Source organism: Ursus americanus, chromosome 7 (assembly GCF_024610735.1).
Source record: "Ursus americanus isolate L20-20 chromosome 7, mUrsAme1.1.p, whole genome shotgun sequence".
Classification (NCBI taxonomy): Eukaryota; Metazoa; Chordata; class Mammalia; order Carnivora; family Ursidae; genus Ursus; species Ursus americanus.
The window spans coordinates 16,603,166-16,629,334 of record NC_142133.1 but is presented as its reverse complement, the minus strand read 5'-3'; the positions used below and the strand labels follow the sequence as shown (position 1 = coordinate 16,629,334).

The following is a 26,169-nucleotide window of genomic DNA, read 5'->3' as shown; positions in this document are numbered from 1 at the left end:
TCTGTCGAATAAATAAATAAAATCTTAAAAAAAAAAAAAAAAAAGAAAAGAAAACACAGCAAATCCAAACAGAAAAAAGAAATCCACTTTAGGACTCAGAGCAGTAAAAGGAATCAATAACTGGAACCAGGAGTTCTCAACAATAATAATTCAAGCCAAAGGACAGCACAATACAATCTTACAGATACTAAGGAAAAATAACTATCAATCTGGAATTGTACACCCACAAAAATTTCCTTCAAGAACAATGGTGATATAGACCTTTTCAAACAAACAAAACCTAACTAACAGACTGCCAATAAAACAACTCCTAAAGAATATTCAGAAGAAGGAATGAATAGCAAAGAAATTGGTAAGCATATGGGCAAATCTAAACTTAACACACTGTATAGAATGGAAATTTAAAGGGGTAAAAAACAGAGAACTAAAATACCAGCCAATAATGAAGAAATGTAATCTGATATCAGATATCTTAAGGCCCTAGTATTTTGGGGGATAAGTGAGAAGATACTGACAGACTTGATTTTGATATGTATACACATTTTTGTAAAAATTTGTGAATAACTTACAAACCAATGAGGGTGTGATAGGATAGGAAAGGCAAAATGGAATTTTTTTTTTTTAAGATTTTATTTATTTATTTATTTATTTATTTGACAGAGAGAGAGAGAGAGACAGCCAGAGAGAGAGGGACCACAAGCAGGGGGAGTGGGAGAAGAAGAAGCAGGCTCCCAGCGGAGGAGCCTGATGCAGGGCTCGATCCCAGAACACCAGGATCACGCCCTGAGCCGAAGGCAGACGCTTAACGACTGAGCCACCCAGGCGCCCCCAAAATGGAATTTTAAAAACCCAACTAATATATAAGAAAGACAGAATGAGTAAAGGCAACCAAGAAGAATAGGAATCACAAAGTAACATGGCAGAAAAAAATCCAAACTGCCACTTAAAAAAGATTATCAAAATAGGGGCGCGTGGGTGGCTCAGTCGTTAAGCAGCTGCCTTCGGCTCAGAGCATGATCCCAGGGTCCTGGGATCGAGCCCCACATCGGGCTCCCTGCTCCGCTGGGAGCCTGCTTCTTCCTCTCCTATTCCCCCTGCTTGTGTTCCCTCTTTCACTGGCTATCCCTCTGTCAAATAAATAAAATCTTAAAAAAAAAAAAAAAGATTATCAAAACAGATTTAAAATAAATAAAATCCAGCTATAAGCGTCGTTACCATAAAGACTTTCAGAAAGGATGGAAAAATATACACCATGTAAAAAACTAAAAAGGACTCTGGCATAGCCCTCTTACTATCTGACAAAAAAAAAAAAAAACTAAGGCAAAAAGCATTACTAAGGATACTGTTCCTAAAGAATGAGGAAGGTTCAGTTCACCACAAAGAAAGTACAACTGTGTGTTGAAAACATATAAAGCAATAATGGACTGACCTATATAAAGAAATCCACACTTCTCTCAATAACTCAGCAGATCAAAAATTAGCAAGCTTACAGACAATGTGAACAAAACTAAGCTTTATCTAATCAAATGGACATATAGAAAACTCTGCAGCCAAAATTAGGGAGCACACATGATCCTCAAGTACACTGAGAACTTTTATGAAATTGACACATGCCCGGCTTAGAAATTATTTCTAGGGGCGCCTGGGTGGCTCAGCCATTAAGCGTCTGCCTTTAGCTCAGGGCGTGATCCCGGCGTTCTGGGATCAAGCCCCACATCAGGCTCCTCCGCTGGGAACCTGCTTCTTCTTCTCCCACTCCCCCTGCTTGTGTTCCCTCTCTCTCTGGCTGTCTCTCTCTCTCTGTCAAATAAATAAATAAAATCTTAAAAAAAAAATTATTTCTAAACAAATGATAACAGGAATAAAATTCTGAAAATTGCAATAAGAGACTATACCTTTAAAAATGTATAGGATACACTCAGCTAAAGCAACACATAGAAAGAAAAATGTAATCTTAAGTGCTTACTGAAAAAGAAAAGCTGGAAAAATAGTGAGCACTCAACTAAAGAGGTTAAAAAAAAACAAAAAATAGGTGGAAAAATATAGATAAGAACTGAAATTAATGAAATAAAAAGCAAAGATACAAACGAGGATTTAAAAAGTCATAAACTGATTCTCTAAAAAAAAAAGACAAACTATGAAAAGGAGGAAATGTTGGGGGAGGCACAAATTATATTAAAAATAAGCAGGTAATATATCTGCAAGTACAGCAGTGTTTTTAAAAAATAATCATCACTATGAACAACCTGAGGCAAGTGGAAAACTCAGAAAGTACGTATTTCTTAAAGAACAGAATATATAAAGAACTCTTATAATTCAACAACAAAAAGACAACCCAATTTTAAAATGAGCAAAGGATCTGAACAGAAATTTCTCCAAAGATACAGGAATAAATGGCCACCAAATATATGACAGCATGCCCAACATCATTAGCCACCAGGGTAATGCAAATCAAAACCATAATGAAAATACCACTTCACATCCACTAGACTGGCTGTTAAGACAAATACCCAAAAAACAAAGAATAGGGGCACCTGGGTGCCTCATCAGTTGGTTACGCAGCGACTCTTGATTTTGGCTCAGGTCATGATCTCTGGGTCCTAGGACTGAGCCCTTCGTTGGGTTCTGCACTCAGCAGGGAGTCTTTTTGAGGATTTCTCTCCCCCCCTTCTGACCGCCACCCCCCCACACACACCTGCTCTCTCACTCTCTAAAATAAATAAATCTTAAAAAAAGAAAGAAAGAAGAAGAAGAATTATTAGCAACAATGTGAAGAAACTGGAATCCTCCTATATTGCTGGTGGGAATGTTAAATGGTGCAGACACTTTGAAAAACAATTTAGTGATTCCTCAAAAAGCTAAACATAAAATTACCGTATGACCCAGCAATTCTACTCCTAAATAAATACCTAGAAGAACTGGAAACAGGTACTCAAATACTTGCATATCACTGTTCACAAAAGCCCTAATCATAATAGCCCAGAGTCAGAAAGAACCTAAAGGTCCACCAACAAACAAAAGCAGAAACAGACCCATAAATACAAAGAACAGATAACTGCCAGAAGGGAAGGGGACTCGAGGATGGGCAACATCAGCAGAGGGGCATGGGAGGTACAGGCTTTCAGTTACGGAATTAGTAAGTCTCAGGGATGAAAGGTATAGCTTAGGGAATCTAGTCAATGGTACTGTAGTAGAGTTGTGTGGTGAGCAGAGCATTACACACTGAGCTGTCCATGTTGTACACCTGAAACTAATGTTAACATAGTGTGTCGGCTATACTTCAATCAAAAAAATAAAAATAAAAAGTAGAAAACAAGGACAACTATAAGCAAAAATGTCAACATGTATTTAGAGATAATTCTAGGTGGAAGAATATGAATACTTCCTTTTGTGATTTTTTTTTCATTTCCAAGAACAAAATTATTGAAGCATTTATAGACTACAGTATCTTTACAGCTTACATATAGTCACACAATGACATAGTTGTATTAGGATCATGCAACTGCGGTTTTAAAAACTATTTCAATTTTTTGCATCCCAGTACTGTCAATAAAGATTATCTAACATTACTACTTTTCCAATAGAGGAAATGTCAATAATAAGTGTACGTGAAAACTAGTATTAAAAGATAAAATGCTCAAAAATAGTATAGAAAGATTTTAAAATTTAATATATCTCACTGAATCACCCAATCTAACTGAATGAAATTATTTTTTGGTGAAAACTCATTGCCTTTTTGAACCTTGTCCTGGGGGCAGTATAGATCTACATTTCTATTTACTTCAGAAACAGAAAATCTTTTCATTAGATTTATGGAAAGCAGACACAAAAACACCTGAAGCATTAGATACAAAGCTAAGACTAGGAAGAAAGACAAATTAAGCCAACCATGCATGTAAATGACTGCTCCCTTCATCACTTAAGCTCCTAAGTGCACAGCTGGAAAACATGAGTAAAGCTTTCAGAAATCATACATGAAATGATTGCTATCCTCTGAGGTTTGTTCAAAGTAGTTCTGAGTCATGTAATTTGAATGCGTAAATTCATTACAAATATCTACAATGACAGTGAAGGGTTGAATTCACTTCATAACCCAAGGTAAGTTTGAAGGCTTATAACAGAATAAAGAAGATATTATATTAGGCCAATTCCCTCGAGAACCCAGAGCAGGTTTTAACGAGGAATGATGTTGATTTAAAAGCGCATCGCACTGTAAAACATGAAAGCCTTTAGTTACAGGGCCGTATCTTAGTAGACATGGCTGGCTGTCTATACCACAGTCATTCCCCTCCTTCCCCCTTCCCAGTAGTTCTCTCTCATTCTGCGTACCTCCCAACAGAGGGATACCCACCCCTAGTTATCTTGGGCCCATCATCACGTTCTATATCCCTGGCCACAATCACTGCTTAAATGGTCCCATCAAGACAACTTGCATGATTCGTCCTTGAAATGTTGCATGAATTGCTACCGGTAGGCAGCCAACCCAGGACCAAAGATGAACCAGCGTTTAGTTGAAATGCAAATCACAAAGATAGAAGAGATCAAGAAATCAGGTCTTTTAGATGGTATCATTGAGCTGCTGGATCAAGCAACTCTCAATTAAAGCTTATCCTATTTCTAGACTTTTTTTTTTTTTTAAAGATTTTATTTATTTATTCGACAGAGATAGAGACAGCCAGCGAGAGAGGGAACACAGCAGGGGAGTGGGAGAGGAAGAAGCAGGCTCATAGCAGAGGAGCGTGATGTGGGGCTCGATCCCATAACGCCGGGATCACGCCCTGAGCCGAAGGCAGACGCTTTAACCGCTATGCCACCCAGGCGCCCCCTATTTCTAGACTTCTAATTTCATAAGCCAGGGTGTACTGAGGTTTAAAGTTACGTGCAAAATAAAGAGTCCTAACAGATACTGAGTTTAACCTCAATCAGTCTACTCGGGAGGGGGGGGGGATCCACAACTCATATCTTATTGACACAGTACTTAATGTAGATGAGGGGTCCAGAATATGCCATAGTGGCATAAAAATTATTCCAAGATGAAAGCATCCGAGAATAGACTTTGTTTCTGAACTCTCTTATCTTTCTAAAAGCAGAGCCTCCCCAAAAGAACTCAGTTGTTGTAAATCCCCTCCCAGAGTTTTACAACCAAAGAAGTCAAAATTATCATATATTCTCCAAAGAGCTCATAAATCACTTCTAAAGTCATTTGTTTTCCCCCTAAGTGCCCCTTTTCCATCTCCTATTCCCCAACCAACAGTATATAAGCCCCAAACTCTAACAGCCTCCTTGAGTCCCATTTTTCTGTGAACTCAAATATCTGTCCGTTCTCGTACTAATCTGTTTATCAGTTTAATTAGCAGACTTCCAAACAATGAGAAGAGAACAGAAAAAAAGTTTTGTCTCCCCTACAAAGTTAACTACTTAATGTTCTCCTTTCAGATTAAGAAATCAAGGTCTGTTATAATCTTAAATGACAGCAATGAAATTAGGATAAATGACCTCTTCTTTTCCAGTCCACATCCATATAATTGTACTGCTTGCCTTCCTAAAATCCACCCTTCCCAGACACTCTAACCCCATAGCATCATTCAAATATTAACACTACTATTTTACACAGTAGAGTCTAGTTTGACAGATATGTGTCAAATATTTCAGATCAAAGTAAAAAATCCTAACCCACAATAAGGAAAGCTAATATAATGGAGCTGGAGGAAGCAGACCAGGCTGCCAACATTGTTCATCTGAAGAGGGAAGAATGGTTGCTTTTGCCTCTATACTTTTTTGTATCATTTTGTTTCACTTGTTCTAATAGTGTTACCTTTATAAGTAGACAAACTTCAAATAAAGAAAACACTTTAAAAGTTTACATCCTGGTATTTTGGTACATCATCATTTTGGCTTATTTGCTGCCAGTAGGTATGTATCCCCAAGGGCTGGATCTATGTGCTCAAAATACTGCATGTCAAGAGGGAAGGAAGGCCAGAGGGTGGGGAGGAAGTAAATCAAAAGGCATAATATGAAGCAAAGTATCCAACATTTTATCATCCTGCTTTATCACAGTAGTGGCTAATACCTTATGTACGATGCAAACATGCTTACTGCAGTGACAGCTTTTACTGTCCAAGAGCGGGAGAGGGAGAAGAGAGGTCCTATTAGGCAGGGCCTCCACAGCTACTGGGCAGGGCTGTGACTGTGATGACCCAGATGAAAAGGCAACGGCACGGGGTCTTCAACAGAAGATCTGTACATTGACAAAGGGGCTACAGATTTTAAGAAACTCTTAAACATTCTCAATTTTTTTTTTTAAGATTTTATTTATTTATTTGACAGAGAGAGACAGCCAGCGAGAGAGGGAACACAGAAGGGGGAGTGAGAGAGGAAGAAACAGGCTCCCAGCGGAGAAGCCTGATGTGGGGCTCGATCCCAGAACGCCAGGATCACGCCCTGAGCCGAAGGCAGACGCTTAACAACTGTGCCACCCAGGCGCCCCAAACATTCTCAATTTATACACACCAACTTCTGGCCAGATAATGCCCAGTGACTGCCCAAGAGCGCAACACTTGCAGCAGGCTGCAAACTGGTGAAAAGAAATCACATGCCCATTCTCACTTTGAAATATAACTGCATTCCTAATTTATTAGGAGTAATTTATTTATTAGCAAGTAGTTCTCAAAGTGTGGTCCCCAGACAAGCAGCATCATTTGGGTACATGTGAGAAATGCAAATTTTCTAGCCCCACCCCAGACTGAAAGATTCTCATTCTGGGGATGGAGCCCCGCAATCTGTTTCGGCAAGCCCACCACAGTTGGTTCTGATACATGATTTCGTCTGAGACCCACAATATTTAAGCATGGCAACTTTCAGAAGAATAAAGTTCACCACAAAGCGCAGAATCAACTGCATCATTTCAGCAAAGCTAAGCCGCGGAGACAATGAAATGCTCTGATTCTTGCCTTCCCCCTCCCTATTTTAGTCAGAGCTTTTATTAACCACCAAGAACTACACCTTTACATGCTTTCATTTAAAGAATGTTTATAAGGGCGCCTGGGTGGCCCAGTCAGTTAAGCACCTAACTCTTGGTTTCAGCTCAGGTCACAATCTCAGGGTCCTCAGTGAGGAGTGTGCTTGTCTCTCCCCGGCTCTTCCTCTCAAATAAATAAGCAAATAAAAAGTAAAAAAAATAAATAAAGACCATTTACAAATATCCGACTCTGCCCCATCACAGGTAAGGCCACATCCTCAGCTCCTGGAGGCAGTGGTGGTTTCAGCATCACGTGTCTACGAGCAGTATTTCTGCCCCCCATTGATCTGAAAGTTCTAAAATCCAAAATCATTCTGCTAACAGCAACATTACAGAGGTAACAGTAGCTAAAATGCAAGTTTTCCCAAATGAGGGGTGAACAGTGCAAGTTTTTGGCTGCTTGGGCCTATCCCTGACAAAACAGTACCAGGAAAGTGAAGCATCTATACCTATATCTACATATGCATGGACGTCTAAATCCAAAGAGCACAGAGTAAAGGAGCTTTAACTGTTTTAAACCCCAGTTAACAATCCAGTAAAAAAAATAAATAAATCGACATCCCATAGGGCAAACATTAACTCAAATCCAGTTATTAAGAAGAATGCAAAGAATCTAACAATTAGCAAACCAAACCATTACCGTGATATGAATAATGTGAGATCACATAATCCCTGCATGATCATTTTTGACAGAAAATTTAGTGTAGAAAATTTTAAAGATATTTTTAAAGTCACAAAATTGAAAAACACTACGTTCAATGGCTCTATATTAAATTTGTTCTATAAACGAACTTTTGACAGTAAATTTTACCATTTCATAAATTTTGCTTTCAAATTCATTTTCATACAAGGGTATTTTCAACTATTTCAGAAACTATTCCCACTTTATATTTATACATAAATTACTGCTTAACACTGTTAAAAACCTGAGGCTATAGATTGCTTACACCCTAAATGTTCTTACCAATTAACAAGAAATTTGGAACTAAACAGTATTTAGAGTATGGTTAACTTTTTAGTTATATCAACAACTATTTAGGACAAACACACATATTCTAACCTCTTCCCCTAAAGACTTTCCTACATGGAAAATAAACAAAGGAGAATTGCCTTCTCTTATGTTCCATATTTACCTTTATCTTCTCCTCTTTTCCAGGACTACAATTTTCCTTCTCTCTTGAAATTATAACAAAATTCAGGTTGCGTATGTGAAATCTCTTACTTGTGAGATTTCCTTTAACCAGGCCAGTTATGCCCAACATTCATTTCCTGTTAATCTTTCATCCACTAAAACAATTGTTATTAAAACAACAACAACAAACTTGCCCCATCACTTAATCTTACATCCACTGTCTCAAAGGTGCCTCACAAAAATACCAAAATTAAATACTAAAAAAAAATCTGAGGTTTTCTGACATGCATTTCAAAAATACTTCGCTGCTTGAATTCAAGAGTAGATTACATACCTGATCCATATCTAAAGTTGTTTCTATCATTTCCTGAAATTTGGAGAAATCAGAACGAAGATCAATAAGAGGAGTGACAAAAACTGCCAACAATAAACTCTGGTGTTTTCCTAAAAGAAAGCAAAAAATAATAAAATAAAATGGTCCTATTTTGAAAAATACAAGACCACACATCATACTCATCTGAGATAACAAACAGCATGTGATCCAAAAAGCACAAATAGCGCAGATCTCCAAAGTTACTATTTACTCCCATATTTTAATTCAAATGCGTTTAGTATTTATTTTATAGAAAGGGAGATCATCTGGCACTCAAAGCTTCCTAATAAAACACTGTCTCCCCTGCCTGTAATCTCCTTCAAAAAGAGCACTAGAGATGCAGAAACATGAAATTAATTACAACTAAATGAACTGTATTTCTTGGCAGATTTAATAAGCCAAAGTCAACGTCACTAAAATTAAATGCCTCTAACTTACCTTATATCCCTAATTTCCATTAATAATACAGTGCTCCAATTAACAGAGGTGAAATCAAGCCAGCATCTACACTGGCACTTCACCTGATGCTATATAAGAGCACATGCTGGGGAATTCTAGGAGAAGGAGTAAGTGAAGGAGCTACAGTGTGAAAGGCGTGAGTACAGACCTGGGTGCCAACCCCAGCTCTGCGACCTGCCGGCTCTGTGATCTGGAGCATGTTGCTCTGAGCCCCTTTCCCTGGCAACAGGAGTAATGACAACAGCTACCCAGAAGAGGAATAAATGAGGTAACTCTACATAACACTTAATACAATATGCCTGACACTTAACAGGAGCTCAGCTACAGTTACCATGCACTGCTACAGGTTACACTGCAAGGATTTTTTTTTCCTGATATCCAATAAATTCTTTTACAAGAATTCTGCAAGTGCTCTCTAGCCTACTGCATTTTGCTCCAAAGCAATAGTTTCTAAACTTTTCTAGAAGTAGCACTAGCTCTTAATTGAGAAAACGATGAAAAGCTACTATGAAGTCAGCAAAATTATTGTAAGAATTCATGTTTTATTAATCACAACAGCATCTACACATATTTAGAAAATAGTACATATGTGTGAAACATTATTTAGACAGTCTATAAACAACACTTTGCCCACATAATGTCTGTTGGACTTCAACGCCTGGTTCTTTATTCTGAATTAGCTAGCTGATACCGCTACTGGTAAATAAGGGAATGATGGAAGCAAGGCGCAGAGGTGGCACTGGTTCACAAATGATCTTTTCCTAGCCCATTAATGTTTGAAGCGATCAAGGGCAAGCTTTCACACAATTAAAAGTAAACTTAGCAATATATGAAGACCTCGGAGTAGTTGGCCTAATGGCCACTGTACTTATCACTACACTAAGATAAAAAGAAAAGCAGAGTATAGATGAAAAGTACAAAAACATTTGGTGTTCAAAAGAATTCTTTTTTTATCTAAATTCTCTATCCTGGTGCAGATATTTAACTTTCATGAAACTGAGCTTTATTAGAAGCAAACAGCCTGTATACGGCATCTCAAAGGAAGAAAAAGAACCCTAGACTTTAAGGCTGCATGCAAAGTCACCTGATGCTCGTGCTGGGTACAAATGCAATGGACATGCATGTAGGCTACTGTTTTATTAAAGTTTGCTAATGCTTTTGCTACTAATCATTTCAAGATTTTTCCATCTTGAATTCTTTCCCCTACCTGTAATTTGTACTGAGCCCCAGCTGTCGATTTCTAACTGGGCTTTTTTCCCCCAAAATGGTTATGGTTTTTTAAATGAAAAATAATAGCTTTAGAGGCGCCTGCGTGGCTCAGTCATTAAGCGTCTGCCTTCGGTTCAGGTCATGATCTCAGGGTCCTAGGATCGACCCCCTCATCGGGCTCCCTGCTCAACAGGAAGCCTGCTTCTCCCTCTCCCACTCCCCCTGCTTGTGTTCCCTCTCTCGCTGTCTCTCTCTCTGTCAAATAAAATCTTTAAAAAAAAAATAGCTTTACTGAGATATAACTCATATACCAAACAACTCACCATTTTAAAGTGTACAATCCAATGGTTTTTAGTTTATTGACAGATTTGTGTGACAACCACCACAATCCATTTTCGAACACTGTCACTGCTCCCAAAGAAAAAGGGAACCCTACACCCATTAGCAGTAACTAACCATTACCCTCCAACCTTCTGCCACTCCTCCAAGTCCAGGCAACCTCTAACCCACCTTCTGCATTATAGATTTGCCTATTCTGCATATTTCACATAAATGGATCATATGATACTGTGACTGCCTTTTTTCACTTAGCATAATGTTTTCAAGGTTCATCCATGCGGCACCATGCATCAGTACTCCATTCCCTTTAATTGATGAATATATTATATAGATAGAGCCCGTTATATTTATCCATTCAGCAAGTGACGGACACCAATTGGGTTTTTAAATGAAGTCCATTTTTCACTAGTTATCACAGCCTAGAAAGCCCTACACAATCTATTCCAGGGTCTTAATACAAGGACTACAGACCCTTAAATTCAAAGTACTATGTAAACACAGAAAAGAAACAAATCCCACTTCCATTTTCTCTAACCGCTAATTACCAGATATATTTTCATATCATATTACAGCTTTGGAGATGATTTTAAGTATCATTTAAACTCATTATTAGTTCAAAACTTAAGACCTTAGCAGAACCTCAGATCATGTCATTTAATGCATTAATAAAAAGATTTCTTTATCAAGTTTGTTTTATATTTTGATAAGTGTGCTTCAATATAATCGGCTTCTTCTGCAAGTCTGTATTATTTTATGCATTTCAAAACACTATTCTGGGGGCGCCTGGGTGGCACAGCAGTTAAGCGTCTGCCTTCGGCTCAGGGCGTGATCCCAGTGTTATGGGATCGAGCCCCACGTCAGGCTCCTCCGCTATGAGCCTGCTTCTTTCTCTCCCACTCCCCCTGCTTGTGTTCCCTCTCTCGCTGGCTGTCTCTCTGTCAAATAAATAAATAAAATCTTAAAAAAAAAAAAAAACTATTCTGAAGAGGGATTAATAGGCTTTATTTAGGGTCCACAGCACAAAAAAAGAGTTAAAAACCTCAAATAGGTCTTACCTCTCTGGCTTCTCCTCCTAACATGGCCCTTATTCTCTATCTCTGTGCTGGCCCACTCTAGCCTTCCCTCGCTCCCTCAACAAGTCAAGCCTTAGGCACTTGCACTAGCTGGTCCCACTAGCCTCCCCCCAGATCTTAAACAGCTGGCTCCTTCTCATCATTCAACTTGTGGAACTCAGACAGCAATTCCAGAGAGACCACCCTCGACCAACAGATCGAGTGTCTCCCTGGCTCCAGCCAAGTCACTCCATCATATCAATATATTATACTTCCTTTACTGTATTTATTACTACTTGAAATTCTTGCTCACTGATTTGTTTATTGTCTGTCTCCCTCTATCCTTCCACTATTGATGACCCTCCATAAGAAGAGGGACATTACCTGTCACAAGTACCATCGTACCTCCTAGAACAATGCCAAACAAATGAACTATCTGTTGAATGAATGACTTATTGAAGGAAGGAATCAAGGGACTGGTGAAGCAATCAACTAATGGTCATTAGTTCTGATACACACAACACTCATCTAGCAAGCATACCAAAGATGACACAAGGAAAATATCGTTAGCTTCTTAAGTGCATCAAAGTATGAAATGTCCAAGTAATCAAATCATTCAATAATTTGTAGGAACTCCAATTCACTACCAACCATTAAAAGATTTATCATAACTTCTTGAAGCTGCTGACAGCATACACAAAAATTAACTTGAAATGGACTAAAGACCTACCTGTGAAACATGAAACCATAAAACTCCTAGAAGAAATCATAGGCTGTAATTTTTTTGACATTGGCTAAAGCAATTTTAAACTAGATATGTCTCGTAAGGCAAGGGAAACAAAAGCAAAAGCCAACTGGGACTAAATAAAAAGCTTTTGCAGTGAAGGAAACCAGCAACAAAACAAAATGGCAACCTACTGAATGGGAGAAGATAACTGCAAATGATATACCCATTAAGGGGTTAATATCCAAAATATGTAAGAACTTAAACTTATCCAAAAAAACAAAAAATCCAATTAAAAATGGGCAGAGGACCTGAATAGACATTTTCCCAAAGAAGACATACAAATGGTCGACAGACGCATGAAAAGACGCTCAATAACATTAATCATCAAGGAAATGCAAATCAAAACCACAATGAAATATCACCTTACACCCATCGAATGGCTAGAATAAATAAGACCAGAAATAACAAATGCTGGTGAGGATGTGGAGAAAAAGGAACCTTTACGCACTGTTGGTGGGAAAGTAAACTACTGCAGCCACCGTGGAAAACAGTATGGAGGCTCCTCAAAGAATTAAAAACAGAAATACTATACGATCCAGTAATTCCACTACTGGGTATTTTTACCCAAAGAAAACAAAACGCTAATTTGAAAAGATACATGCACCCCTATGTTTACTGCATTATTTACAATAGCCAAGATACGGAAGCAACCTAAGTGTCCACTGACAGATGAATGAATAAAGAAGATGTGGTACACACACTGGATTATCAGTCATTAAAAAAAAGGATGAGATCCTACCATTTGTGACAACATGGATGTATCGAGAGGGTATTATGCTAAGTGAAATAAGTCAGACTGAGAAAAGCAAATATATGATTTCACTTATATATGGAAAGAATAAACAAGCAAAAAGCAGAAACAGGCCCATAAATACAAAGAACAAACTGATGGTTGCCAGAGGGGTGGGGAGCAGGGAGATGGATAAAATGAGTGAAGGGGAGTAGGAGGAGATATAGGTGTCCAGCTACGGAATTAATAAGTCACAAGGTGAAAGGTACAGCACAGAGAATCTAGTCAATGATACTGTAATAGTGTTCAGCGTGACAGATGGTGGCTGTATTTGTGGTGAGCACAGCGTAACATATACAGTTGCTGAATTACTATGTTGTACACCTGAAACTCATAAATCATTGTGTGTCAACAAAATTTTTTTTAAGTTAAAAAAAAAGAAAACAACTACAAGACTGTCTAAGTTAAATGAGCAAGTAACACTAAAATCTAAACAAACTACAGGATAGTTCTGGACAGCGGACAGAAGTGCCTCCTTACAATGCCCTCCATGGCCTCAGAGCCAAAGCCTGGCACTAGCCAGAAGTCTGCTACATCAGACTGCTCAAATAGTCCACGACTGAGAAAATCAACCTGAGGTCTAAATTAATTATAAAGTTGGCATTAACATTTTATTCTATTAAATATTTTGGTAAATGGTAAAAGACACGAGTTGCAATTAACAAAGATTTAAACAATTTATTCTATGCCTACGTTTCCTTGACTAATTTTACATAAATTCTTTGTATTATTTCAATCTCAAAGTTTTGGTTTTTTTTTTTTTTTTAAGATTTTATTTATTTATTCGACAGAGATAGAGGCAGCCAGCGAGAGAAGGAACACAAGCAGGGGGAGTGGGAGAGGAAGAAGCAGGCTCATAGCGGAGGAGCCTGATGTGGGGCTCGATCCCATAACGCCGGGATCACACCCTGAGCCGAAGGCAGACGCTTAACCGCTGTGCCACCCAGGCGCCCCTCAATCTCAAAGTTTTATTAAGCACAATTAAACTTTACCTGACCCCTTTAATGTATTTATGAAATGTATTTAAAAGTCCAGGTAAGTGAAAAAATGAGGGTAAGATACTGCTCATGAAAGTATTCACACAAATATGAGGCTCGATCCAATAAATTCCCAAATTAAGCAGAAGGAGAAGTGCAGGTGAATCATGGCAAAATGGCTAAGTAATTAAATCACTCTGAATGATGACCTTGGGCACAAGGCCATCTCTGCTCTCCCTTCCCTGACGGCAGCCACTCTGAGGTATGGGCCCCCTTTCCCCAGCTTCCTTCACTCATCCTCTCTCGTCTGTTTCTCCAGCCACCTCATTCCTTTTCGTTAACCACAGCCACCTGTCTCGGTTCCCCCGTTTGGAAGCAACACTTTCTCTGACACCACTCCTCATTTTCCTTTATTAGTACTGTCATTTTGACAAGATAGTACTTTTCTTTCCTACCATGACTTTTTCTTCTAATTCCACTGATTATTTGAGTATCATTTTACACTTGTGCTAGTAGTCCCTAGGAGATAATAGAAAACATATTCATCTCTGCCTCCCGTGTCTGGCACAGAGCTCCTATAAACCCTTGTCATTTCCTAAGTGCTAAGAGCACTAGGAGCGTCTCTTGCTCTAAAAGGGCGATTCTAGAGGTGCCTGCCTGGCTATGTCAGTAAAGCATGCAACTCTTGATCACAGGGTGTGAATTTGGGCCCCACGCTGGGGTAGAGTTTACCTAAAATAAAATAAAAGGGTGACTTCGAGAATTATTAGCTCCACCCCTTCATCCTCCAGAGACAGGAGAGGGGCTAGAAATGGAGTTAATAACTGATCATGCCTACTTGAGGAAGCGTCTATAAAATCCTATTAACAGGGGGTTCAGAGAAGTTCCAAGTTAAGTAAACAAAACCCAAATCAAGGACAGAAGCTCCTGCCCCTCCCAGACCTGGTCTTATGTGTCTCTTCATCTGGCTGTTCATCTGGATCCTTAATGAAACTGGTAAATGTGCTTCCCTGAATTCTGTGAGCTGCTCTAGCAAATTAATCCAAGGACTGGGTATCACAGGAACCTTCACTCTACAGCCAGCTGGTGAGCAGCACAGGTGATAACCCCAGCCTGTAACAGGTATCTTGTGGGACTATGCCCTTAACCTGTGGGATCTGGTGCGATCTCCAGTTAGATAACGTCAGGGCTGAGTTACACTGTAGGATACCCAGTTGGTGTCTCAGAAAACTGGTGTGGAGGGAAAAGCTCCACGCATCTGGTGATCGAAGTACACTGTTCTGTGGGAGAGCAAAGGAGAGACACAGGAGAAAGACTCACAGGAGGAAAAGACAAGAATAAACCTAAGTTTTCCTTTACTGTTCCAACTTCATAAGATTATTTTTCCTTTCTCTCACCCATCACGTATTATAGCAATTTTCTCATTTTTTCTTTTGGTATATATTCTTGGACCAATAGTCTGTATCTCTGTCCCTCCACCCAAATGATCTTACACCCAGATCCCACTAAACATTTCCAACAAAATACACTAAACACCAAAACATATTAACCACAATAAAGAGCAAATAGTGTTGGTAAGTATATAATGAAATTTTCTTAAAAATCTTTTGACTGGAGGGGCACCTGGTGGCTCAGTCGGTTAAGCGTCTGCCTTCGGCTCAAGTCATGATCCCAGGGTCCTAGGATTGAGCCCCACACCAGGCTCCCTGCTCAGGGGGAGCCTGTTTCTCCCTCTCCCTACGCCTGCCGCTCCCCCTGCTTGTGCTCTGTGTCAAATGAATGGATAAAATCTTTAAAAAAAAAAAAAAAATCTTGTGACTGGAACTGTAAATGAATACAACCTTCTTGGAAAAGTAATCTGTCAGTAAATAATTACCTGCTGTTAAAATGCAGACCAGACCCCTCTGGTCCTACAGGTCAGAGGAAGCAATTAATGCATTCTGAACTGAAGGGGAGGAAATGACATGATCAGATGAGCTAGGAAACATTACCATGGGTTCGCTGAAGAGAAGGCACAGACCACAGGAGGGAAAATAGCAAATGTGAGGTTTTTATGAAGTAATTAAACAGAAACATGATTAATTGGATACGGAGAGGGAAGAGTTACGCGCCTCAGTACAATGGCTGTTAGAATAAAATGTATCAAATAATGTAGATATTTAGAGGAGCTGTTTTAAGCACCATCACAAATTTGCCCTAAATGCATGATACCATTATTTTAGGCTTTGTCTCAACTTTTTAATTTTAAAAGCTACAAGGGATAAGGGAAGCCAGGTATATTTTTCAAATAACTATTTCTTACAGGAGAAAAATGATTTAGAGTAGACCTTCCATTACTCAGTGCCAAGTCCGCTTTCTAGACTGTTGCTGCCCTCTGCTGTTCCTGAACTTATTTTTATTTCTTTTCAGGAATAACGTTAATATAACTTTAAACCTAGACTTAATCAAAAACCAAAAACACCATAAGATAGCAGGAGAACATACTCAATTTCGAGCAATATACTAATATACTAAAAAAAAAATTTTTTTTTGAGCAATAGTGCGCACGGGTACAAAGGAGGGGGGAGAGGGAGAGGAGAATCTCAAGCAGGCTCCACACCCAGCACGTAGCTGGCTTGGAGCTCAATCTCACAACCCTGAGATCATGACCTGAGCCAAAACTAAGAGTTGGACACTTAACCAACTGAGCCACACAGATGCCCCTACAAAGAATTTTTCTATATCATGATTCTACTTTTAAGGACAGTGCAAGGGCGGCTGGGTGGCTCAGTCGGTTAATAAACATCTGCCTTCGGCTCAGGCCATGACCAAGGGTCCTGCCATCGAGTCCCACATTGCACTCCCTGCTCAGCAGGGAGCCTGCTTCTCTCGCTTCTTCCGCCACTCCTGCTGCCCATGCTTTCGCTCTCTCTCTCAAATAAATAAATAATAAGTAAAAAATCTTTAAGGACAGTGCATTTGGTTTATTTTCCTCATAAGTTAGCCTCAGTTTTGGCTTTCTCCAAAAAATCAGCAGGCTAAAGAGCTACAGCAAAATGCCATGCTTTTTTTTTTTTTTTTTAATGATTTTATTTGTAAGCAATCTCTACATCCAACATGGGAGTCAAACTCAACCCCCGAGATCAATAGTCTCATGCTCCACTGACTGAGCCAGCCGGGAGCCTCCATTCTGTTGTTTTTTAACACGAAATTCAGATCAGTTAGGTTCCTAATGACTAGGGCACACCTGGAATCTCCAATGTTTCTTCTTTTTTCTTCTTTTTTAAGATTTTTATTTATTTGAGAGAGAGAGAGAGACAGCACAAGCAGGGGATGGAGGTTTTACAAATGCTTTTGAATATCTGATGAAAGTTACTGATCTTTTCCCAGAAAAATACACATGGACAAAATCTTATATAAAATGTCAAGATGCTTCTAAGAACTCATTTAAAAATCCCAGCTTTGGGGCACCTGGGTGGAGGGCTCCAGTCGGTTAAGCATCTGCCTTCGGCTCAGGTCATGATCTCCTGGGATTGAGCCCTACATCGGGCTCTCTGCTCAGCGGCGAATCTGCTTCTCCCTCTCTCTGTGATCTCTCTTGCTTTTGCTCTCAAATAAAATAAATTAACAAATAATCTTTTTTACTGGGACTAAATGAAAAAGGGCCAAAATCAGAACTGGAGGACTCTTAAGGGGAAAGCAAAACAAAGAAGGATCCAGCAATTCTATTTCTGAGTACATATCTGAAAGAAACAAAATCATTACCTCAGAGATGTCTGCACTCCCTTGTTCATTGCAGTATACTTACAACTGCCAAGATATGGGAACAACCTAAGTGTCCGTCGATGCATAAATGGATAAAGAAAATGTGATGTATATATACAATGGAACACTATCCAGCCATAAAAAAAGAAGGAAATCCTGCTATTTGTGACAACATGGTAGACCCTGAGGGAATTACGCTAAGTGAAATAAGTCAGGCAGAGAAAGTCACTTATGATCTCACTTATATGTGGGATCTAATAAAAAAAATTAATCTCACAGAAATAGAAAAGAATGGTGTTTGCCAGCAGCTGGGGTTGGGGAAATGGGGGAAGGTGGTCGAAAGGTACAAACTTCCAGTTATAAGATTTAAGTTCTGGGGATGTAAAGTACAGCATGGTTACTTATACTTAAAAATACTGTATTGTCGGGCGCCTGGGTGGCTCAGTTGTTAGGCATTTGCTTTCAGCTCGGGTCATGATCCCAGGGTCCTGGGACTGAGCTCCGCGTCGGGCTCCCTGCTCAGCGGGAAGCCTGCTTCTCCCTCTCCCACTCCCTCTGCTTGTGTTCCCTCTCTTGCTATCTCTCTGTCAAATAAATTATTTTTTTTAAGTACTGTATTGTATATATTTGAAAGCAGCTAAGAGATTAGATCTTAAAAGTTCTCAACAAAAGAAAAAAAGGTATGTGAGGTGACAGATGTTAACTGAGCTAATTGTAATTATTTTGCAATACATACGTATTTCAAACCATGTTGCACATCTACACCTATACTATGTTATAGGTTAGTCATACCTCGATACAACTGGAAGGAAAAAAAACCACCAAATTCAGCAGTGAAAGCTGATAAGATAATGACTAGACCACGCTTGCTGGATTTAGCAACAATAAGTAACTTAGCAAATGCCATTTCAGTGCTGTGGTCAGGGTTGGAAGGCAGTTGAGCAAATGGAAGATGGAAATGTAGGCTTTCAGAAACTTGGCTGGGAACAGAAAGTGAAAAAGAGATGTAGGTACAAGAGGACACAGTAACAAGGATGTTTTATTTTTCCTGTGGGAAGGAAGAGATGTAGGAGAGAAAAGGTTCAAAACAGCTGATATAAGGGGATAAGAGTGAATTGTTTAGAAAGCCTATCTCCATGATAATCTGATTATTACAGCCTTGTTACTTGTCAATCCCCTTGTGCTCCCAGTTGATCCTGTTGGAATGGAGCCAGAGGATACTGAATCAGAAAAGCACAGCAGTAAAAGATCTCCTTTTATTGGATGAGGCAATTGAAGCACAGGGAGGGTAAATGGCAGCCTATGCCACACTAAAGTAATGTGGGCACAGGAAAGATTTAAGACCCATTTTCTTTAATTCCACTTCGGTGGAACAAAATGCAAGGGCTTTTAAGTGTCATCAGTCTAAAGAGGAGCCCTGGATACAATGGGAATACTTTTTATACAGTGGCACTTTAAGATAAGTGCTTAAGATATTCTTCACACTTTGCTAAGTAATTAAGGGAAAAAGTTACCATAAAATTAAAATTAAATCTATGCTTATTTTATATCCTGTCATCATAGAGTTGAGTTTTTTAAGTCTGTCTGCAGAAAAAGCTTTCCCATAATAATGAAAGGTTTAACAGGTCTAAGGGATAATAGTGATTTTTAACTCTGAAACTTGAAAAGGTGTATTAGACATATAACTTCGTAAGTTTCTACAACAAATAATTTAGTACTTACGTTCACTTAAAAGTTAAAAATTACGCTTCTAAGAGCAACCTGATTTTATCCACCAAAACTATATTGATTAATATGTGACTTTGCACACTTTATTCTGGTAACTTCACTTTGATGTCAACTGTTAGAGATCATCAAGACCCTTTGTCTTGGGGCACCTGGGTGGCTAGGCTGGTTAAGCAGCTGCCTTTGGCTCGGGTCATGATCTCAGAGTCCTGGGATCGAGCCCCACATGGGGCTTCTCCCTCTTCTCTCCACTTATGCTCTGTCGTGCACACTCTCTCTCAAATAAATAAAATCTTTAAAAAAAAAAGAAAAAAGACTCTTGCTTAACTTTCTTTTATAGGTGTACTGGAAAGGTTCACTCCAGCATGGCTGGAATTAGCCTGAAATGTTTCCTTAAAGTTCCTTTATGTCAATGATCCCCGGGTCAATGGATGCTGTTTTGTAATCAGGATCTGAGGATATTCAGGGTCGTCTGTTTAGCTTGTCAGCACTGTTTGTGATTGATGGTTTATTTGCACCTGGTCTCAGCGAGGCCCCCCTGTGCCAGAGGGTTCTCTATCTATAGAGGCTGGTTACAGAACAGGATTATGCCCACACGACCAGCGAAACTGAAGAAAGTCCAGCAAGACTCCATTTTAAGCTCCCTAGTTCCAAGGTGTTCTGCACACACTGGTGGTCCCTGATGTGAGAGAAAGTGCACCTCACCCAAGGACCTTTCAAAAGGACGGACAAGGGCGCCTGCTGGCTCAGTCAGTTAAGCGTCTGCCTTCAGCTCACGTCATGATGTCAGGGTCCTGGGATAGAGCCCCACTTCGGGCTTCCTGCTCTGCGGGGAGCCTGCTTCTCCATCTCCCTCTGCCCCTCCCCCTGCTTGTACTCTCTCTCTCTCTCTCTCTCAAATAAACAAAATCTGAAACAAAAAAGGAAGGACAACAGGAGCCGGCACCTGACCTCCCTGGCCCCATGCTGTTGAGACTTTGGCTGTGATGCATTATCTTTCCTTTGGTGCTGCTGCTAGACTGTACCCTTTTCCTTTAATAAATACAGATTTGAAAGCAATGTCATTTTGGGTCCTGTCAGTCTTTGGCAACTGCCACTGCTAGTGCAATAAATCCAGCTACCCTAATATTCACTTCCAAAAAGCAAAAATTCTAAGTTGTCTCATGATTCCGGACTTCTGCAACATAGTTATAGGTCAATACAAACCTGTTATTAGAAAAACTTAGAGTTACCAGACCCAACTTTATAAGGACAGCACATTTGCTAAGTATATTGAGAGTGAAGGAAAACAAAAACAAAATCATTGTTACCTTCATACTTTTCCAGAGCCCGAATAACATTAGGGAGTTGATTTATACCCTGATAGAGTCGATAACAATCTTGTAAATTTGCTGCTTGTCTCTGAAATTTCTTGGCAAGTCGGTTAAGATCTGGGAATCGACGAAGCAAATCTTCTTGTAAACTCTGCCTCAATTCTGCATCTTCTACAAAAGCTTCCACTAAATTCAGTCTGAAATAAATTGTACTGAATTAATCTTAAATATTTTAGTATAAAATTAAAATCTGTCTACTAAGTATATAGGAATCAATTAAATGAATTCAAAAATTCCATGCAGGAAGCCTGACTCTATCCTGAAATGTAAGCTTCTTACAGAGGATGGAAAGCTCCATAATACTGTGACGTAAGCACTTTCTGATTAGTTAATAACCAAACTAACATTTAGTTAAGTAGTATCAGAAGATATTAATACATACCTAATTTTGTTTGCCTTTCATCAAATTGCCTTTTCTTGAACAGAAGAATTTCACTATTGGGACACTGCTGTTACTGACACATTAGTGCACACGTAAACAATGATCTTCAATAAAACAATTATAATTCAAGAATGTTGCCAAATCCAACATTTATTCTATCAGAAGGTCTTATAAATTTTCAAAATGCAGTCTAAAATTACCTTATGACAGTACAAAGCCAAAAATTTCTAGTTAAAAAACTGAAATAAGCTTATTGCTTCCCCAAAATCAGTATATAAAATCTTGGCCTGTTCTAAGAACTATAAAACATGCAGCTCATATTGCTTTTGCAATTTATTGGAATCCACAGCTTTCCATTTTCTTCCTTGTAATTCACAGAAAGAAATGTTTTAGGGGGAGAGGAAGAATAGGAAAAAAAAAAAAAGATGTTTCTACATCCTAACGCAGCACGTGCATGCACAGACATCGGAGGAGGCATAATATACCCCTCGAAACAGGCCACTTTAGGGTCCTTCAGGACTATTTTGAGCTGACAACAATTAAGAAGAAAAAAGAAAAGCCCTCTGCTTTCTCCCTATTTGCCCAAAAGCAGGACATAAATTTACAGATGTCCTCTCCCTTCTCTCTTTACCAGAAAGGACAAAAGTTAACCACAACTTTAGACCCTCATCAGCCTGGAAATGGTACCAGAGGAATCTACGTAACAAGTTTTAGCCTTTACCTACCATTAGCTTCCCATAATTTGTAGCCCTAGGAACTCAAAATCCTTCTCCTTTGTCTTGTCTCTTCTCTGAAATTTATTGTTCCTTTGCTAAGATGCTATGTATACCCAAGTTCTCATCAATCTTGGAGTTACTCATCTCTGAGTACTCCCATGTATAAGCATAACTTCAGTTTATCTTTCTCTTGTTAATCTGTCTTTTGTCAGTCTAATTTATAGGCACCCAGCCAGAGAATCAATGAGCGTTATTAGGAAAAAAGAAATTTTCCTTCCCTACGATATATAGTTAAAATAGGCTTCACAAACAATACATATTACTCTTACTATGCATAATGTACTGTTATTTTTCTCTCATATTTAATTTATCAAAAAATGCTAGTTTTCACCCACCACACTAATTTCATAACTCACTACTGGGTCACAACTTGCAGTGTGAAAAGCTACCTTGCAGGTGTTAATGCAGTAACATAGATATAGATATCTATATATATCTCTGAAAGGTAAATTTTAGTAATCGAAGGTAGGGTGGGGGTGCCTGGCTGCCTCAGTTGGGAGAATATGTAACTGAGTTCAAGCCACACGTTGGGTGTGGAGCCTATTTAAAAAAAAAAAGGGCAAGGAAAATCACCATGGGCATAGCAAATAATCCTAAGTTCAGAAGGCTATGAATGAGGAACCATTTCCTTATTTTTATTTTTTAAAGGGATATTTTTCTTTTTTTTTCTTTTTTTTTTAAAGATTTTATTTATTTGACAGAGATAGAGACAGCCAGAGAGAGAGGGAACACAAGCAGGGGGAGGGGGAGAGGAAGAAGCAGGCTCCCAGCGGAGCACGGAGCCCAATGTGGGGCTGAATCCCAGGACCCTGGGATCACTCCCTGAGCCGAAGGCAGACTCTTAACAACTGAGCCACCTAGGCGCCCCCAACCATTTCCTTATACTTATAAACTAGAAGAGCAGTAAATTAACCCTCAAATTACACAAGGACAGAGAAAGGAAACAAATCAGCTTTCTAAATTTCTTAACTACTTACTGAGCTCTCAAACAGCATTTACAATTCCTCCATCATCAAAATGTTCATCCAGCATATTATATGAGGGGAAAATTATGCTGCCCCCAGAGTAATCACATAACTAAGATTTCTGAACCTTGACAATGCTGAGAATTCCTTGTTGTGAGGGGCTCTTCTGAGCTCTTTAACAATATCTGAATTCTACATATGACACTATGGTGACAACCCAAAAGGTCTCCAGGCACTGCCACATGTCCTCTTGCCCCAGGTTGAGAACCACCAGCTTAAAGAAACCTGAATAAAAATTCAGTTTTTAAAAGATGAAAAGAGAAAAATAACTGAAATTCTATAGAAATGTCAAGATAATATCTAGGCAGCTGGCAGCAGATATACGCATTGTGGCAAATGCCAAATCAGTGGAGGGAAAAATCTGCTACTACCAGGATGGTATTATACTGTGTATCAGTCCCTGGGGCTATAAACAAACTTCTAGAACATTTCAGGCACTTACCGCTCCAGAAGACTTCTATGGCTTGTACTCTAGATTTAAAAGACAGAACAGAACTTGAGCAGACAGATGCAGTCAAGTCCCATAATCCAGTAAAGCAAATCTGGGCCTTCCTACCTAAGCCTCTGGTTCAAGATCACCAACATGGAAGTCACTTGGAGGTGGACAGTACAATATTCCTGGGGGGTGGGGCTCAGCTGTGAAATTTCTATGAGCTTCTCATGCACCAACAGTTTGATAAAGTCTGAGTCCTAACAATTACAAGAAATCCCTGAGTTTTCATGATAAAGTGGGGAAAGTGACATAATGGGGTGAGGAAAGGATGAAAGAAACCTGATGCTTAGCAATCAACCCCTGATCTTTCTTTTTCTCTTCTTTTCCTAAGACTCCCATATCCTTAGGCCACTCTCAGGTAAATGTAAGAATCCATACAGAAGATATTTCTTTTCTTTTTTTTTTTATTTAAGATTTATTTATTTATTTGACACAGAGACAGCCAGTGAGAGAGACAGCCAGTGAGAGAGAGATAAGCAGGGGGAGTGGGAGAGGAAGAAGCAGGCTCCCAGCAGAGGAGCCTGATGTGGGGCTCGATCCCAGAATGCTGGGATCACGCCCTGAGCTGAAGGCAGACGCTTAACGACTGAGCCACCCAGGCGCCCCCATACAGAAGATATTTCTGATCAAGAATCTTCCAGGGGTGGGGCTCCTGGGTGGTTCAGTCGGTTAAGCATCTGCCTTCAGCTCAGGCCATGATCCTATGGTCCTGAGACTGAGCCTTGCATCGGGCTCCCCACTTGGAGGGAAGCCTGCTTCTCTCTCTCCTTCTGTCTGCTGCTCGCCCTGCTTGTGCTGTCAAAGTAAATAAATAAAATCTTTAAAAAAAAAAAAAAAATCTTCCAGGGGTGTCTGAGTGGCTTAGTTAAGCATCTGACTCTTGGTTTCAGCTCAGGTCACCATCTCAGGGTCATGGATTGAGCCCTGCATGGAGTTCCACACTCAGCAAGGAGTTTCCTTGAGATTCTCTCTCTCCCTCTGACCGCCCCCCCCCCCCACCGTTTGTACGGGCTCTAATAAATAAATCTTAAACCAAAAAAAAAAAGAATCTTTTAATTTTTTTTAAAAAATTCTTTAAAAAAAAAAAGAAAAAAGAATGCTTCTTCCCTATTTCAACTATTTTATCACTGTTTCCTCTCAAACTGACCAGGGAATAGGTCCTAAGTCATCAACACCACCTTTCGGCCCTGTAATCCACCAAAATGACCAACACAAAGGGAGAGGGGGTACCCACTATGTTCTCTAGACCTTTTAGAGAACAGAGTTGGTTCTTTGGCCACAGACATGCACATCTATAAGAAAGATCATGATGATACTGTACAGACATCAGGGGAATGGCACTGTTCAAAAAGTAACACCCCACAAACGTTACCATGGCAAAACTTGAAGAGTCCACACAGTGTTATCCAGCATGCTGATAGCATTGTTGTAAATGAGGGCAAGATTCTTGACAAGAGAATTAGTGTATGTACTGAGCATATTAAGCACTCAGCTTCCCAAACCTGTGAAGGAAAATGATTAGAGAAAGAAGAAGCAAAGAGAAAGGTACCTGGGTCCAACCAGGTACCAGTCTGCTCCATGCAGAGAAGCACACTTTTTAAGAATTAACAGAAAAGAGCCTGAGCTGCTGGAACCCATTCCCTATGAACTCATGGCATGATAGACATTAAAAAAAAAAAAAAAAAAAAAGACCTCTGGAATGTAAAAATGTTTCTCTTAGTTAAGTAGCAGTCTGGTGTCCCCTTACCCAAAAGCAAACTTTGTGTCCTTAAAAAATAAATAACACCATTCAAGAGCATAAAGTTCCAGTAGGACTATAGGAAGACCGCAAGGGAATAAAACAGCTTCTAAAACACATAGTACAAGGCAATCTACACAGCCCCCTCAATCTTTGGTCCAGGTATCATTAAAAGCCCAATAAATTGCTAGTTTCACAAGTCTGTTCAGTATGCCATTTCAGAAATAATTACAGTGTCAGTTTACGTACTAACAAGTTTTTAAAAAGGATTGTTTTGCTAACTGTTTCTATGACAATGCCACTCTTGAATCACAATTTGAGAAGCTCCAAGTTACTGCTGGCATAACACCGTATACCTGTCAATCCTACTCAATAAAATTACTCAGCTCTACACAATTTGACACATCAATTTGCAAATTGATAGAGAATAAAAGAATTTTTTAGGGTCAGTTCATCTCTAAAATTCAAACAGAATAACTCACGAATTAATCATGAAATGTTTGGTATTCTAAAAAACCCACATTTGTCCTTTCTTTAAAACTAGCCATTTCTGGGGATGCCTGGGTGGCTCAGTCGGTTAAGTGTCTGACTCTTGGTTTCAGTTCAGGTCATGATCTCATGGGTTGTGGGGCTCTGCACTCTGTGTGGATTCTGCTTGAAAGATTATCTCCCTCTGCCCCTCCCCTGACTCACACTCTCCCTCTCTCACAAATAAATTAAAAAAAAAAAACACTATTTTCTCATCTCTCATTTTAAGAACAGCTGACTGGAGTTTCA

At 39.4% G+C, this 26,169-nt stretch overlaps 1 protein-coding gene across 5 annotated transcripts in view; it reads right to left on the bottom strand.

Moving 5' to 3' along the window:
* Positions 1-26,169, bottom strand: part of MSH2 (mutS homolog 2) — a 93,434-nt gene that overhangs the window by 42,816 nt on the left and 24,449 nt on the right. For all 5 annotated transcript variants that reach the window (XR_006777819.2, XR_006777821.2, XM_045787939.2 and 2 more), the window contains exons 7-8: positions 20,916-21,115; positions 8,485-8,594 (exon numbers count right to left, since the gene is read on the bottom strand). Coding sequence is in view for 3 of the 5 variants with exons in the window: in XM_045787939.2 (XP_045643895.1) it covers positions 8,485-8,594; positions 20,916-21,115 (310 nt within the window). In the remaining 2 variants the exon portion in view is untranslated. The remainder of the gene's footprint in view (positions 1-8,484; positions 8,595-20,915; positions 21,116-26,169) is intronic.